This window comes from Dysidea avara, chromosome 3, assembly GCF_963678975.1.
Source record: "Dysidea avara chromosome 3, odDysAvar1.4, whole genome shotgun sequence".
Classification (NCBI taxonomy): Eukaryota; Metazoa; Porifera; class Demospongiae; order Dictyoceratida; family Dysideidae; genus Dysidea; species Dysidea avara.
Genome location: NC_089274.1, coordinates 1,942,098 through 1,958,429, shown reverse-complemented (window position 1 = coordinate 1,958,429; position 16,332 = coordinate 1,942,098). Strand labels below are relative to the sequence as shown.

General features: G+C 38.4%; 4 protein-coding genes across 5 annotated transcripts in view; 3 read left to right on the top strand and 1 right to left on the bottom strand.

Annotated features, from left to right (window-relative positions):
* LOC136248826 (methylmalonyl-CoA mutase, mitochondrial-like) overlaps window positions 1–4,722 on the top strand; it is a 16,321-nt gene extending 11,599 nt beyond the window's left edge. The window contains exons 15-21 of the mRNA XM_066040640.1: window positions 1,546–1,620; window positions 1,673–1,723; window positions 2,484–2,585; window positions 2,801–2,941; window positions 3,414–3,541; window positions 3,734–3,822; window positions 4,557–4,722. Of these exons, the coding sequence (XP_065896712.1) occupies window positions 1,546–1,620; window positions 1,673–1,723; window positions 2,484–2,585; window positions 2,801–2,941; window positions 3,414–3,541; window positions 3,734–3,822; window positions 4,557–4,639 (669 nt within the window). The 3' untranslated portion in view covers window positions 4,640–4,722. The remainder of the gene's footprint in view (window positions 1–1,545; window positions 1,621–1,672; window positions 1,724–2,483; window positions 2,586–2,800; window positions 2,942–3,413; window positions 3,542–3,733; window positions 3,823–4,556) is intronic.
* LOC136248829 (ribose-phosphate pyrophosphokinase 1-like) lies at window positions 4,644–10,949 on the bottom strand. The gene is made up of 9 exons (XM_066040644.1): window positions 10,819–10,949; window positions 10,405–10,555; window positions 8,745–8,928; window positions 8,311–8,409; window positions 6,237–6,361; window positions 6,135–6,189; window positions 5,247–5,365; window positions 5,036–5,195; window positions 4,644–4,890 (listed from the first exon to the last, which is right to left on the bottom strand). Exons 2-9 carry the CDS (start codon window positions 10,524–10,526, stop codon window positions 4,798–4,800), a joined length of 957 nt encoding a protein of 318 aa, XP_065896716.1. The 5' UTR covers window positions 10,527–10,555; window positions 10,819–10,949; the 3' UTR covers window positions 4,644–4,797.
* Window positions 6,377–7,890, top strand: LOC136248828 (uncharacterized). Its single transcript, XM_066040643.1, has 2 exons — window positions 6,377–7,025; window positions 7,123–7,890. Exons 1-2 carry the CDS (start codon window positions 6,548–6,550, stop codon window positions 7,827–7,829), a joined length of 1,185 nt encoding a protein of 394 aa, XP_065896715.1. The 5' UTR covers window positions 6,377–6,547; the 3' UTR covers window positions 7,830–7,890.
* On the top strand, window positions 10,931–16,332 carry LOC136248827 (uncharacterized). 2 transcript variants are annotated; one of them, XM_066040642.1, is made up of 2 exons: window positions 10,931–12,007; window positions 15,126–16,332. In XM_066040642.1, exons 1-2 carry the CDS (start codon window positions 10,994–10,996, stop codon window positions 16,092–16,094), a joined length of 1,983 nt encoding a protein of 660 aa, XP_065896714.1. In that variant the 5' UTR covers window positions 10,931–10,993; the 3' UTR covers window positions 16,095–16,332. The 2 variants fall into 2 exon arrangements, with proteins under 2 accessions (XP_065896714.1, XP_065896713.1); XM_066040641.1 differs by having other exon boundaries at window positions 10,932–12,007; window positions 15,123–16,332.

Below are 16,332 nucleotides of genomic sequence, written 5' to 3'. Positions count from 1 at the left end.
GACTGAAGGAGTTATGAATGGCTGAGCATTAACATACATGCAGTAATGACCATGCACCCTCCGTATTTTGACTAATTAACGGTGGCCCGGTTATGTAATATGTATAGGAAGTTGTGGAGTATTGTAAGAACTGACCTGTAGTATGCTCTGTAAGACCAGATTCCATGTACACTATGTATATGTGGGAAAACTGGTCTTGTAGCCCATGACAGCAGGTTTGATTTTTCACCACAAACACAAAGCTACATGAATACACTATCAAATTTCACTTTTGAAGCTTGAGTGGTTGTTTTTCCCAAGCACAGTGGTAAACCATACAAGATGTTCGGAGCCTTAATAGAGTTCTGACCAACCTAGAGGTGGCTGTATGTGCTCCATAGTGTTGAATAAACACCTGTCCTGTAAATTTCTTGGCTAGTTTTGAGACATGAATGGCCCGTAATTTGGCCTAATTCATCCCTATGCATTCCTCTGTCATTGGTAAATAACCTCTTGCCCTCCCCTCCACCCCCACCTCTATTGGAGCTCGCCTGATTCAGTCAAGGAGTTAAAAACTATCTGAATTGGTAGCTGTTGGCCACTTGTACAGTGGATACTGGAAGGTACACGTACATGTAAGGAAGTTGGTACATGTTTTAACCATTGTTGAGCTACAACATACTAAATATTTACAACCATCATTTCTCGATGTGTTTGAATACGTAGGTGATAAGACCAGTTTTCCTGATGTTCTAATGGTCCCTACTCTAGTTGAAAATGTGTACTTGTTTGTTAACGTAAAATAAAATTAACATGGCCTGTGAACTCACGCATACTGCATCAAAAGAAAGAAATGGTGCCACATACCCCAGCTACCAATTATCATCTGAAAAGTTTGTTGTCAGCTATGTTCAACTCGTTACACAGCATTACGAATCAAGAACTGTTTGAAAAGCACCTCTGCAATCAAAGTAGCCACTATGAAAAGAATACAAATGACAAAGGGAAGCCATAACCTGCTATCGCCAAATCGACACCTTTCACTGTCAGCAAAGAAGGAGGACACTGGTAAGTCCATGAAGAATGCATTGTATGTACTGCGGTATTCCAAAAGGCACGTGTCCGGCTGAAGTAACGTTGAACAGCGAAAAAATCAAGCCCATAGCCTTAGCCGCTATCGAGTTACACTTGTCTGAAGACATCAGTCAGTTACTCAGTCAGTCAATAGAAAATTGCATTTTATAATTTTTTTTAAATTCATAGCAACTTGTTGAAAGCGTTTCAGGTCAATCTGAAGGTTTGTTTGGGATTAGTTTTTACCTCTAACCAATACTGTACTGCCACATCGTTGTCAGAGGAAAAGTGAGGCTGCTTTTTGGGTGATGTTTTCATGGGCCACGCCCAAACCTTTGTGGTCCCTACTATACAGTACTATTGTACTGTATGATAATTTGGCGGTAGAATGTCTTTTTATTAGCATTTCCCTTCTCCTTGGCTCTTCCTCAACCCCAGTACACTTGATCAATAAACAGTTATGTCTTCATGTTATGTTATCCCTCTGCTCAGGTTGATAGAACACTAGATGCACTAACACAATGTGCAGAGTCTGGGGATGGTAACCTGCTGGAACTAGCTGTACAAGTGAGCTTGTCCTCCAGCCAGTAATGTACTGTGTGTACATGTGTCTTACTAGGCCAGTCGTGATCGCTGTACTGTTGGGGAGATATCAACTGCAATGGAAAAGGTCAAGATAATGTATTTGTTAGTTGTTGTGCATGCCTGTGGTACGGTGCATATAATACACTTCTGTGTATACACTCCAGACAAGTAATTTGTACAGTTAACTGTGTAATGTAAAGAAATGTGTAGCTGATATCAGGTAAGATGTCAAGAATATACAAATGGGATTATTATAAAATATTAGTTTTCCAAAATTGATTGTACCAAGTAAAAACATAAAATTGGTATGGCTTCACACAGATATCCAAACGTTAATATTCTTAACCAATGATAAAAGTGTTTGAGTTTGTATTGAGCTCCATTGAATTACTTACACCTAATCTTGTAATTGAACACTGAGTTTTGATTTCAAAAACAGGTAGGGATAGCTAACTATCTTTGGAATCTTTTTAATTAGACTGGGTGATATACCAGCACATATCATGACATCATTCCTGATACCATGATACCATCTAGTATTTACAGTAGAGCTTATTGATATCACCACCCTGTTATTTCATAGTGTAAAAAAGAATTTTAAGACACTTTCTTTATCACACTTCTTCCAGCAGTATAGTTACACACTTTTACAAGTTTACAATGGAGATAGTCAGTACCATGATATATACTTTCTAAAAGTGCTGTCTCATCTTTGAAAAGGTTTCATAGTTTTGGTCTGTTTTGCATTAAAAATTAGCCAGGGCTTCAAGTCTCTATTATAATAAGGGTGTGCAATCTGTATAGTAGCTAGCCACACCTTTATATTGAGCCCCTCCCACTTGCAGGTGTTTGGCAGACATGTAGCTACCATACACATGGTGAAAGGAGCATATGTCTCAGAACATGGCAGCAATGAAGACATTGACAAAGCCATACAAAGATGCAAGGTATTGGAGATTAAGTTTGATTAATGGACATGTCCAGCAGTTTGGTATACAACACTAATTCACTATGCTATGCACCAATTTCTTTGATAAAAACAATACTAGCAATTAATGACAAGAGTATTTTGTTGACTTTACTACATTGATCTCACGAAACTGTTGTCACTTTGCTGTGTGTTCCAACTAATGCCACTTACTCTACTCTTAATCTGATGTAGGATTTTGAAGAGAGAGAGGGTCGCAGGCCAAGGTTGCTTGCTGCTAAGCTAGGAGAAGATGGCCATGACAGAGGATATAAGATCATCGCTACCGGCTTTACTGATATCGGGTTTGATGTTGATGTGGGGCCACTGTTTAGTGTAAGCCATCCTGACACACAAACACTACACACTCATACTCCATACATATTAACCTGTGAAAGCCTCTCTGTCCCTAGCATCCACCATAAAATGAATTAATTTTGTGATGACAAAATTAATTCCAAAATACCCAAATCAATACATTGTACATGTGTACTAAAATAGTATCTATAGTTACAGTGGAATCCCTGTATGATAGACACCATTGGGGAATTTATTTTTGCTCATTGAAAGGGTGGTGTCCTTAGTTCAGGGGTATATAAACTATTAGTACTGTTAATTTGAGACCTAGACAGATGTCCTTTATTAAGATATTGTCCACAATTCAGGTGTGTCCTTTAAGAGGGGTTCCACAATGTGTGTGTAATTGCTAAAGAATGCAACTTCTATAATGTTGTCGATTTGATTTCTGATCTCTCCTGGTCATTACATCACATCATCACATACACACACTGTCCTGTGTATATTATAGACACCAGCACAAGTGGCACAACAGGCAGTGGACGCTGATGTACATGTTGTGGGTGTGAGTACACTAGCAGCTGGCCATAAAGTGCTCATTCCTAAACTCATTGATGAGCTGAAGAAGCTAGGAAGAAGGTGTGTACTTGTCTCTCACATACACTGTCACACTATTTACACAAGCAGAACAGTGATTGGTACACACAGCTCATAAGCACTGCAAGGCGCACCTATTCATGCCTTCAGCACTTATAAGCTCTTGGTACACATATAGTCTTACATGCTGTTACAGCAACACAATCAGTTATTCATACACATCTCATCTTATAGTGATGTGTTGGTGGTGTGTGGAGGAGTGATCCCTCCTCAAGATTATCAGATGTTGTATGACAGTGGAGTAGCCGCAGTGTTTGGACCAGGTAATGTTTCAGTAAATGTTTGTTCTATTAGAGTAACCAAATGTTCTATACTGTTCTACTACTATGGACAGTTTTCAGTTGTATAATGCCAGGTGGCCAACCAGGGGCTCTCATAGCTGCATGAGGCTCCACTCTACTGCATATTCATAAAAGCAATATTTTGTGTTGTGTTGGGTGGCTTTAACTAACCACAACGTGGTAGTTTCCCCTTCTTCAAAATCTGTTCACATGGCCAGACTGCTTTTTCTCAGCACGGTACTTATCAGTTAGAATTATAAGTGCATTTTCAAGCAGGCACTATTAAGTCTAATAGATAAACACCATGCTGAGAAAAAGTGGTCTGGCCACACAAGACTACCTGTTCCCTTTTTGCATTGCCTTTAAGTGATTGTTTTTAATTATATTTCATCATAATATATTTCAACTTTGTATGATATGTACATGCAGTCAATCATGTCAAGCTACATTTTTCTGTTTGAAAGCAAACTGAAGAGCTTACAAGCACTTTAGGCTAATGAATACTTAAAAGTGGTTTGTACAAAGTCCAAATCCTGAAATTTGTAACCACCCATTTGGTAAAGCCTGCAACAAGATATTTTTACCAAGAGGTGTTTAAGTTGAACCAAACTCTTGTTCTAATGCAGTATGCAGTTTCACTGTTAGTACTAGTCTAAAGTATACTGTTATGCAAGGTCCCAGTGTGTAAGTGAACCACTCCACTACACCTCACATAGGTACACGGATCCCATTGGCTGCAATTGATGTCATCGATCTGATTGAAAAATCTCAGGATGAAAACAAACGGCAACAACTCTAACTAATTCACATGCACAACATTTTAATAAAAATTCAGCTGCATATATGTACATAATACAATAGAATTAAAAGTCTTGAAAATTAGTGTATGAAGAGTGTTGTTACATAAGATAGTGTTGTGCGATGGAGGGTTGGTAGTATATTATCAGCAGCTAACTGTTAGAGGGGTACATGAGAGAAGAGGTATGACACTGATTCTCCATTGTGAGTACGTCGTATGGCCTCAGCGAGGATGTTGCTGATATCAATCTCCTGATAAAGTGACATTATTATTGTAAGTGTAACTGTGTGCAATACACACAACACACACACATTGCATGCACACACCAGACTACATAGACACTCTCCACACACCATCATACATTTCTGTTGTGTTGATCTATTACTAAGTACTCACCGTTATCTTAGGACACACTCTTATCTTGTCTTGCTGTGGTATGGTATTAGTGACCACAATTTTCTCAATATCCGCAACTTTCAACCTCTCAAGGGCTGGCCCAGAGAAGATGCCATGTGTGAGAATGGCATACACCTTACTAGCTCCAGCTTCCTTCAACCTGAAGAGATTAATAAACTTAACCATAACTTCTAGCCATAGTTATTATTACTTTCCAGCTGCTGTCACTAAGGTCCCACAAGTGTCAGCCATGTCATCCACCAGTATAGTCACCTTATCCTTTACATCTCCCACCAACACCATCTTGGATACTTCATTAGCTTTTTTCCGCTGTAGAGATGAAAGAAACAGATTGAATATATCTTGTTGTTATCAGGTTACAAGGAAAAGGAGTCTGGTTTGGTTCAATTACCCACTTCTTGTCTCTATAGTTGTCACCAACATTCAGGCATGCAGGTGAACTAGTTGTGTACAAATTGCTACTGAAGTCACACGTATGACAACTGTGGACCAATTTTGACACCTTAAAAAATGGTGATACAGCCAAGACCTCATCAGGAAGACTAATAACGGTTTCCAAACAACTCATTTGAACAGTTTCTTTTTTTAAATCCTGGACCAATTTTTTTCATGGTGGTTGCCCACAGACTGAGAGCACGCGACAATGAGAAAACAGTCTAGTCACATGGGACCAGAATGTGGTGACTCACACATTATGATATCACTAGTACTCTAGTACACTGTCAACAACAAATGTTAGGGCCATTCAACTTGATTAGGTGTTTCATCATTTCATGGCAAAAATCTGTTGGTAAGTCAGTACAAAAGGTGTGCAAAAATAGCAAAATACAAGGAAGGGTGTCTTGATAATGTGGCACTAGAGTCATCTTGCAAGTAAACAGTACATTATACAGTAGTTGAATAAATGGGAAAGAATACACAAGGTTTGTGGTCAGAGTTCATAGAGATATTTTAATTTAATTCCCTTTAATTTGTAAAAGATGGATTGGTTGGACTGTGAACCAAATGGTTAAATTGACATGACCTTGTTACCAGACCTTTCAAGTCTGGCTAGTCAAAGACATAAACCATTACTCACCTCTTTGTGAATTAGTGCAAAGTCCACATTCAAGTTGTCAGCAATAGATGTCACCCTGTAGTACCAGGTAGTCACTAACGTACACACAAGAGACAACAATACCTTTTAGTTCCTCCAGCATCAGGTGACACTATCACACAATCTTTCCACTCTGGAATATTGTCCTTGATCCATTTCAGTACAGCTGGTTCTGCATACAGGTTGTCGACTGGTATATCAAAGAAGCCCTAAAAACAAGGGAGATTCCCTGGGTTAATACATCTTGCAAATGTCAGCAACAGCTTGAGACTGGGCATTATAAAGATTTTAACAAGTAAAGGGTTTTTGATATCACCGGACTGCTGGAGACGTTTACGACCAGTGAAGTGAACGGGAATTCCCCGTGTTTTCTACGAAATGGGTGGGACGGCATAATGAGTGAGTCACTTAGCGGGTCAGAAGACAGACTGTCCGACATCTTTTCGTTACTGCTCGGCAACGCCTTGGGTGGTAACACTAACAGGACGGCAGAAGAACGGCCTAGTTCTCGGAACAGCCAAGAGACCGCCAAGGACCCTCGTTACAATGAGAAATCGGCCAGCATAGTGACAAAAATGGAGTGTATGTTAATAGCAGCATGTGGAGAGGATCACGACCCCGAGATTAAGGCTATCCCCAAAGAAGAAATGGACACGAATGAAGCGCTAACAAGAATTGAAGGATTAAATTTACCTAATGAAGTTGGAGGCGGGGCAAACACAACAGATTTCCATGTGGTCCGTCGTTTGTTACAAGAAGACAAACTCAAAGAACTGAAATATGACTTTGAGGAAACCAACGGAAACCAGAGACCACGACAATTTTATATGGACAAGATCATGGACCTGTTCCAGAACTGCAAAGAACCTGGAGGTATGGTAAACAATACATCATTGTAAACAAACACACATAAATGGATAATGCATGGAGAATTATGGTAATATTTGTAATTTTGTTTTCTTTTACACAGCCTTACTCTGGTATACTGGATATGGTGAGCGGCACACGGGGAACTGGTGTTTCAAGGATGGGACCATCAGTTTTGCTGACATCATCAATCTTTATCAGACTTTCTTCCAAGGAAAAGTACTCTATTTAATTTGTGATTGTGCCCATGGTGGACAGTGGGTAATGACTTACACAAAATTCTTAGAAGAGAACTCGGTGGGAGCCTGTGGACATCAGGCCAAAGAGAAGGGATACCTTCTGAAGATATACACATCATGCCAGCCAGAACAAACTGTTAAAGACTTTTGTTTTTCAACCGGGGCTGTTAATTTAGGAAGTGATGGTTGCCTTGGTTTTTATCACTGCAAGCAACTCATACCAACACAAACTACCTTCGGAACAGACTTTACAAAGCTGTTGTGTTTTCAAGACATTGATAAAAAGTGTCAACTTGAAAATATCACACATCGCTGGAGTTGGGTAGACTATGCTACAAAGCAACGTAGTGCAGCAATTGAAGACCTTGTGTTCCTAGTACGTGGTAAAGATCGTGGTAAGGCTGCTTGGCATTATGTACTTGTCAACGATGGCCTCAAGGAAGAATTCAAAACCAAAATAGCCACAGGTAATATTGATGTCGCCAAATATGGATTTGTTGTGTGCAGTGGATGGGGGGAAAACCCACCTGAAGATATTAAAAACAAGGTGTCAGCATTCACACGTGACTAGAAGAACTATCGCTACACTTCCCTATATAGCTGATTCTTTTATTTTTTTAATTTACTGTAAACTTGAGTGTCACAATAGTGGAATCTCTCTTACAGTACTTCAAAGGGAAATGCCTCCAAAATTATTACTCGCTGTAGATAGATGACCATGGTCAAACTCAGAGTGACAGGTGAAACTTGTGCTAGGTCAACAGTCAAGGACAAAAATGTGAAACACAATAGAAATGTATTGGTCACACACTGGAAAAGGCTTCGCAGGATAAAAATCTCGGCTGATAAAGACTTTGACCATAATCCTATAGCATGTGCCTTGAAAATTAGGACTATTGTGTAACTAGGCAAGTCCCATTACACTTGTTGGTGTACATTTCATCTAAAAAAAAGTCAGCATTGTCTTCTCGGTCTTGAAGTGTCCATTACAGAGAGATTCCACTGTACATTAAGCATGTCATCTGGGGTGACACAGGAGTCACACAACATACTTGTATCTGTGAGGCGTGCAAGTCCATTGTTATAATGTGGTCGGCTCCAGCTACTGACAACATGTTGGCCACCAACTTGGCTGATATCGGTGCTCGGCTCTGTAGAATACGAGGATAATGGTACAACAGTGCACATGTACACAGATAAAAAAACATCAAACACATACTCACAAATACTGCACATTCACTCAAACTACCTACATACACACTGTCACATCACATACAGGATGAATAGACATGAGCACATAACACATACATGTGTGCTGTAAGTTATAATCTGATTAATAAAAATGTGGAAGTTCCATAAAGTGCTCATTGTATTTGTACGGACCATATAGAAAGTATTATGAGCTCTATAAACATTTCTTCAATTTATTTACTAGACTTATGAATTCATCTGCAAAGCTCCCATCATTTACAGCAAAACACCTCACCCTATCCTTCTTGTCCTGTCTAGCATATGGGTAACAAGATATCACAGCAGTGACAGATAATGCTGACGCAATCTTGCACGCATTAATCATAATCAATAACTCCATCAGGTTATCATTGACCTCTCCTGAACCACTCTGAATGATGTACACATCTTCCCCTCGTACTGACTCCCCTATCTCAACACTAGTATGGAATATATAAATAGTGTAAACAAGTACTGAAACCTTGTTCTAATCGCATCACTGCAAAGCAGGCATGGGGTATAGGTACGTAATTGCAATATGTATATGTAGTGAGGAAAATGTTTTACTTTGGTGGAAATATTTTGTTGTCACTTACTTTCATATACCCCTGTAAAAGGGCATATTATAAAGTGACAATGAAACATTTCTGAGTTCTTTTTCTCTTTGTATAATCTTTCTCTTTGTATAACTAATGGTGTCAACACAATATTGATCATACAACATTGCTGGCAGCCAAACTAACTCAACGTTTCACATCATAACTGAAACTAATCCAAGAGTGCCTTCACACCAGGTGTACACAATTGCATGGACATTTCTTTCTAGGCATAGTGACATCATCACTCACTTAAAAAACACTATACATTTTGTCACGAAACATGACCTTCACATGACAGAGCTTGGAGTAACGATTAATGTGGAATCTTTGTACTAATAATGTGAAATTATTAGAACTACCCTTATGGGTTCAAGATATCCTAGGGATTGTGATATCCGCATCACAAGTACTGTTTTGAAAGCACACATAATCACAATTGTAATTTAACAATGTCACTAACATAACAACTTCTATGCCTGTCATTCCACGAGAGTCTTATAAATATTTGGAGAAACGTAATACATGTTTGCAGTGCATACTTGTGTACCTACTTTTTCCACAAAACGTTAAATGACATCCAAAAAGGTACAAAACAAACAAACTACAAACTTTCATCCAAGTCTGTGTTGTACATGTATTTGCCTATTGTACTGTGTTAACACCTGACAAAACTAAGTTCCAGGGTTGGGCAAGTTACTTTGTAAAAGTAACTAGTTACATATTACATATTACTTGCAACTGAACTATTTAGTTACAGTTACATATTACCCATAAAATAAAGTAACTATAATAATATTACATATTATATTACTTTGTGTCCACAGCCTTAAGTTGTCACGTGTGAAACTACCACCTAATCACGTGACATGATTGCATTGTTGGACAATGTGCAAATCTTGGTTATAAGTAAGAAGCTGATGAATAAGCTTCATTCAGTAGGTTTCATTACTTCATTGTGGCTAGGCGTTACTCAGAGGATAACTAACGAGATTAGTAACTTCGTTACTTGTAGTAATAATATTATGTAATATTAGACTCGTTACAGTAACTATATTACTTAGGTAACACGTTACATTTGTAAGTAAAGTAACTTGAGTTATATTACCTGCTTTTATAGCGTAGTTCGTTATATTACTTTGTTACCACAAAAGTAATAATATTACGTAACGCATTACTTATGTAACACGTTACTCCCAACACTGAAACTAACCACTTTAAAACCACTAAACAATGTACACTGTCATACACTATGTGACATTTATAAGGTCACAGAGGCAAAAGGCGATTTATCACAGTAGAACTGGAAAATTTGCCCACCTTGTTTCACCATTGGAGAATTTTCTCAGTGACGTCTTCCCTAGTTCAATTCCCAGCCTCTGTGCAACGTTCATGGCTAACGGACGATTAGAGCTGCCACTAAATATCTTGATGTTAGGCATGGTGGAATGACTGCTTAATTCAATTTTTGCTACAGGACAAAGATCAGAGCTCAGAGTACACAAACACCAGTGGAAAAAGAATGGATCCAGGAGTACTAAAAACCATCAATCTAACGTTATAGGTAGCACCTTAAACATTCTGGAAGCGTTGAAAGTATATTGGCCTGTCACGCCTCTAAAAACAATTATTAGGGAGATCGAAATTCGTGTTACCATAGATAATAGACACCCCATACCGTACATGTACACAGTCCTGGATCCATCCTTGTGGCTGTACAACATCACTACTTACTGTATTGTAAATCACAAAAAGCATCCCCTGCCGATCAGATCCCACACTCGGTTGTTCGTCGCGCCAATAACACGTGGTCCGCTTAATTACGTCACATCATTACATAGCTAGCATTGGGGGAATTCCTGTGGGAGTGAATATTTATAACGATCTGAGCGCAGTTGCAAGAAATTCTATGGCTAAGCCTACACTGGATCTCACTGTAAATCATCTCCAACAAGACATTCAAGTGAAAGAAGACATTCAACTAGGCGCAGGGGCTTATGGGATAGTTTTTGAAGTAAAGTATGCTGGTATTGTCTATGCTGGAAAGAAGGTCCATCCAATTCTCCTCCGTACAAGCAGAGAGGAACTAGAGAGAGTGAAAGCGAATTTTCTGCACGAGTGTCAAATATGGAGTACACTTCGTCACCCACACATTGTACAGTTTATTGGTGCCCACTATCCTGCTGGGGACCAGTCCGGACTACCTATAATAGTGATGGAGAAGATGTCGTGTAGTTTGCGGTCACTGGTGAACAGATACGAGAACATACAAAGTCAAGTTCCTTTACACTTGAAATTGTCCATTCTACACGGCACATCTCGAGGATTATGGTACCTTCATGACCGACACCCTCCAATTGTCCACCGTGACTTGACTCCTAATAACATTTTACTTGGAAGTAATTTAGAAGGGAAAATTTCTGATCTTGGAGGTGCCAAATCATTGAAGGACAGTGAAAGTTGCCGTAAGATGACTAAAGCACCAGGAACACCACATTTTATGCCTCCTGAGGCACTGAATGACAACCCAGTATATGATACTTCATTAGACATATTCTCCTATGGTGCTGTGACTCTGTATGTTATCACCCAACAGTGGCCTGAACCTAAAGCAAAAGAAGAGCAATTCAATCCAGCTACAGGAAGACCAGAGCTGTTATCTGAAACTGAGAGACGCCAAGAGTATTTAAACAAGATGACAGCATCCACAGAAGGCTGTACAGAAATAAAACGATTAGTTTTGTCATGTTTAGCTGACAATGCAGCAGAACGTCCAAAGGCAGAAGATGTCTTCGAAATTGTCAGGGACTTGAAGGCTTTGCAATGCAATGAAACTGATCATGATGGATTGAGTATAGATCTTCTCTTGCCACCGAAGATTGCTGAAGTTAATGAACCAGCATCGCATACTCAGTTGCTGCAGGTTAGAAGTTCAGAATGCATGCAGCCCATAATTGTGACCCAAAATCAGTCTTAATGTCACATTTGACAACTCAAATATTTATGACCAAAATTAAGTATTCCAAGCTATTAATCAGCTTTACAATGGTTACAATTGTTAGTCAGTACCTTGAATTACTACAAATTCTGAGAAATAATCTAACAGGAGCCAAACTGTCTTAACGGTAACACAGTGAATTGTGAATTTCTGTCACACGTGACATTAAGACTGATTTTCCAAAATTGGGTCACAATTGTTTATAATTATGTCTGCATATTGAAGGTATGATATAGCTTTAGTAATCAGTTATCTAACAATATAATCCATACTCTAAACAATCCTATATGGGGACTGTAGTTCACACAAGACCCTATAAACCATAGGAGACTCCAATACTTCCTGGCCACAAATTTACATTGTAATTAAATTATGGTCTTTCATTATAGCTATGTAACCATAGTAGTGCTTCACCATAGTAACTGCATGCCATTCACACATCATGTTTTATGTAGTTTAGTCCCTTATCATAAATCCATTGAAATATTATTGTTAATTATAGTCATTGGCATGCTACGAGTGCATTTCTTATAAGTGTAATAGCACACCATTACAAAGGTAAGAAAGCTGACTCATGCCAAAGTCAATCATTCATTAATGTTTACCTAAATTGGATCATACATTTTCTCTAGTTTAGAATCATCATTGTACATAAAAGGAACAGAATAAATCCCATGTATGCTATGTGTCAACCATTGACTTTTTAAATAACATTTCCAGTGAAATAAAATTACCTTGTTAAACTTATTATCACATATAACCATGGGCTATTTCATTATGGGGAAAATGGTACAACTGTTTGTTTGGCTGCATGATTCTTGGTTTTTATTTAGGTAAACAGGGGCATAGCCAGGAATTTTTTTATAAGGGGATTTCCAACAGCATGATTAAGTTATATACCAGAAGCAGGAGTCTAGGGGCGCAGCACCCAACCATTGAAAGACTGCATTTAAATATTATAATGGCTCAAAACTCAACAGATTGCTATAAAACCAGTGGTGGGGGCTAGAGGAGCTGGAGCCCCCCAACTTTCAGATGAGAGGGGCAGTGCTCCTCCAATACTTACCTTGTATGATGTCACGAGTGTATCACAAGAATATCGTCATGGTTTCTAAATTGGCAGCTATAGTATCATAGTGGAAGGATTCATTGTACATATGTCGAACCAGAAGGGTTTTAGTTGACAATACTTTTTGCAAAAAAGTGTCACTAGATTCAATCTCATAGCACCTATTTTTCAAGGGGTCATGCCCCAGACCCCCTAAAAGGAGCATGCTGGGTGTGCTTAGCACACTGTTGTAATCACTATAATCATGAACAAGCCTCCAGCTTCCATACAAGTGTTATCCCCAACCTTTTCACCTTCCTCCGCTAATGTGATGAATAATTATAATTGCATGCCTCTGGGATGAAACTATAGCTAGTGGAGACAAACATCATAAGACACGTAGATATCTGTAAGTACTATCCCACTAGTATAGGGACCATGAATCTACTGATACAAACAGAACAACTTACAATCAAAACATTATTTTGATTTTCAACTACAGATATGCATATACCTGGATTCATTTTGTATACCCAAATGATAAAACACAGGAAATCTATCTATATCTTTTAAAATTGCAGACTAAGGCTATAGTACTACAGTAGTGTAAGGTCATGATCTTGCCTTCAATTATTATAATGTTACAATGTCTGGTTTGAAAGTATTGTTCAGCCAATGAAGATGCATAAAACTAACACTTGAGCTCTCCAAAAACAATGAAGTTCCTTTTGACAAGCCTGAGCAAGCCCCACACTAGCAAGTTGATGGTACGTACATCTCATTTATGGACAATTAAAAGAAAACATGGATAACTTACAAATGCTTCCATATAAGTCTGGTATGTACGGTCATATCAGAAACAAATATGAATAACTGGTGAGATTTACTGACATTCCATATAAGGCTGTATACGTACGTTCATAGCATGAACTATAACCGGCATTATTTACTGATGTTCCATATAAGGCTGGTACTAACCGGCATGTTCTATTGGCGTATTCCTTTTTTTTCATGCATCGTCCAAATAAATGACACAGATGATAGAGCTGAATCGCTCCATAGGCATTGTAGAGAACTTAACAGATTGCAAATAGAAAGAGAAACACAATGAGAATTGGAATTGAGAGGAGCATGCAAGAAGAAGGGAACATGCATGACAGACATAGCTAGAACTGATGAACACCAGCAACAAGACAACAGCATGACAGGCACAGGAGGATGTTAATAATTTGCTCAACAAAGATACAAAATAAACATACAGCTAAACATAAAACCCAGATATAAAGCCAAAGATGGCATTGCATGCAGGAATGGGTCCAATGGCTACTGCAGTTTACAAACGTATTGTTACTTTATTGTCTGAGTGTTCTGGGCAATCTTACAGTCAACTCCATTCAGCAATAACTTTTTAAGAGGATCTAAGTCATCTTACCATCATTTTTTGTTCTGACTCAGCAGTTGACATAATGTGTACAGAGAGTCAATTAGACTTGACTGATTAATTATTGTCTTGTTGTTTTCTTAAATATTTGTTTGTGATTGTGTCAAAAAATGACAAGCACAGGAGAGATCAATTATATACAGAACAGCATCATTTTACATCAGCGATCATTCTTCTCCATCTCCAAAACACAACATAGCATACATATAGCTAATCTTTCAAGCACAAATACAATTCTATCTATGCAGCTCAACTTGCTCAGGCTCATCCTATGATGTTAGCATCTGTCTAGTAGATATACATGAATGTTCTATTGGAATATACATGACTGCTTTATTGGAGTATATCGATCTTTAATTATGTTTGCTCTGCAAATCCTTTTCTGAGAGATGAATGTAATTTTTATGGGACTAAAAGTTTTGCTGTGGTATATACTATTACTCACTCATTTTGTGCTGCCAATATAAATGGTGTTAGGTTCCTGCTGCAAACTCAAGTCAAAATATTTTATTTGTGCACATATTTAAGTAGTTGTTATTAAATTTATTTAGCAGTTTCCTGGTGAGACAATGACCAATTCACCCAGCAGCCATACTGATAAGCCAATAAAGATAACATGGAAGGAAGGAGCTCCAGCACCAGTGAAGCTGTGGTCATGTACACCTGCTGTATATTTGAATGGGTTGGTATATGTGGCAGGATATGGTGGAACATCAAGCACTGCTTGTAAGATTTATGTATTCGATCCAGTCAAAAACTTGTGGCAACATGCTATTAAAATCCAGTGTTGTTTTTTTGCTCTGGTTACAATTCATGATAGGCTACTAACTGTCGGGGGTGTAATTAAAGCTGCATGGTATTCAACCCGTATGCAAACCACGAATAAGTTGTTTATCTTAAACAAGAAAGCAAGCCAGTGGAAGGAATACAGTCAGATGGGTAGATCAAGAGCTAATGCTACGGCTATCGGACATGAGGATATGCTGATAATCACTGGTGGCTGTAATATGCACCATAACACCTATAAGGCATTGAGCAGTACAGAATTGTTAGACACCATTACAAACCAGTGGTTTTCTTGTGCCAACTTACCTCAAGCGCACTACTATTTGCAGTCTGTCACAGTAGGTGATTATATTTACTTATTAGGTGGAGTTAGTCCAGATGGAGACTCTCCAGCTGTATATACTGCTTCACTAGAAACTTTATCACAGCATCATATAATCTGGAAATCTACAGAAGCCACACCTTGCTGTCAATCAGGTGCCACTAGCATAAATGGGTCTGAATTACTGGTAATTGGAGGACATAACAAAGTTTATCGTTCATCTAACATGTACAAGTATGACAACACCACTCATAGTTGGAAGGTAATATCACAGATTCCAGAAGCAAGAAGTTCACCATGTGTGACTACCACCAGTGATAATGTGATTGTTGTAATAGGAGGTATGGAGGATAATAAAACTAAGCAAGAGGGAAAGGCAACCAACACTGTTTGGATTGGTTCATTATGTGATTAAAACCAACTGTTCACATATAGTGATTTGTAGGTATGCACTCTAGTTAAATATCAGTAGTCTGACACATGTTCTGTATTATAAACACATGTACAGGCATTGTCAACTGTTATACCTGTGTACGTAACTACATTATCTAATATGAGTATTTTTTTGTGTGAAGATACCTATGTTATTCTCTGTGTGTGAAAATTCTTATAAATTATTCAAACAAGTTTAACCACATATCAGTGCATGAAAA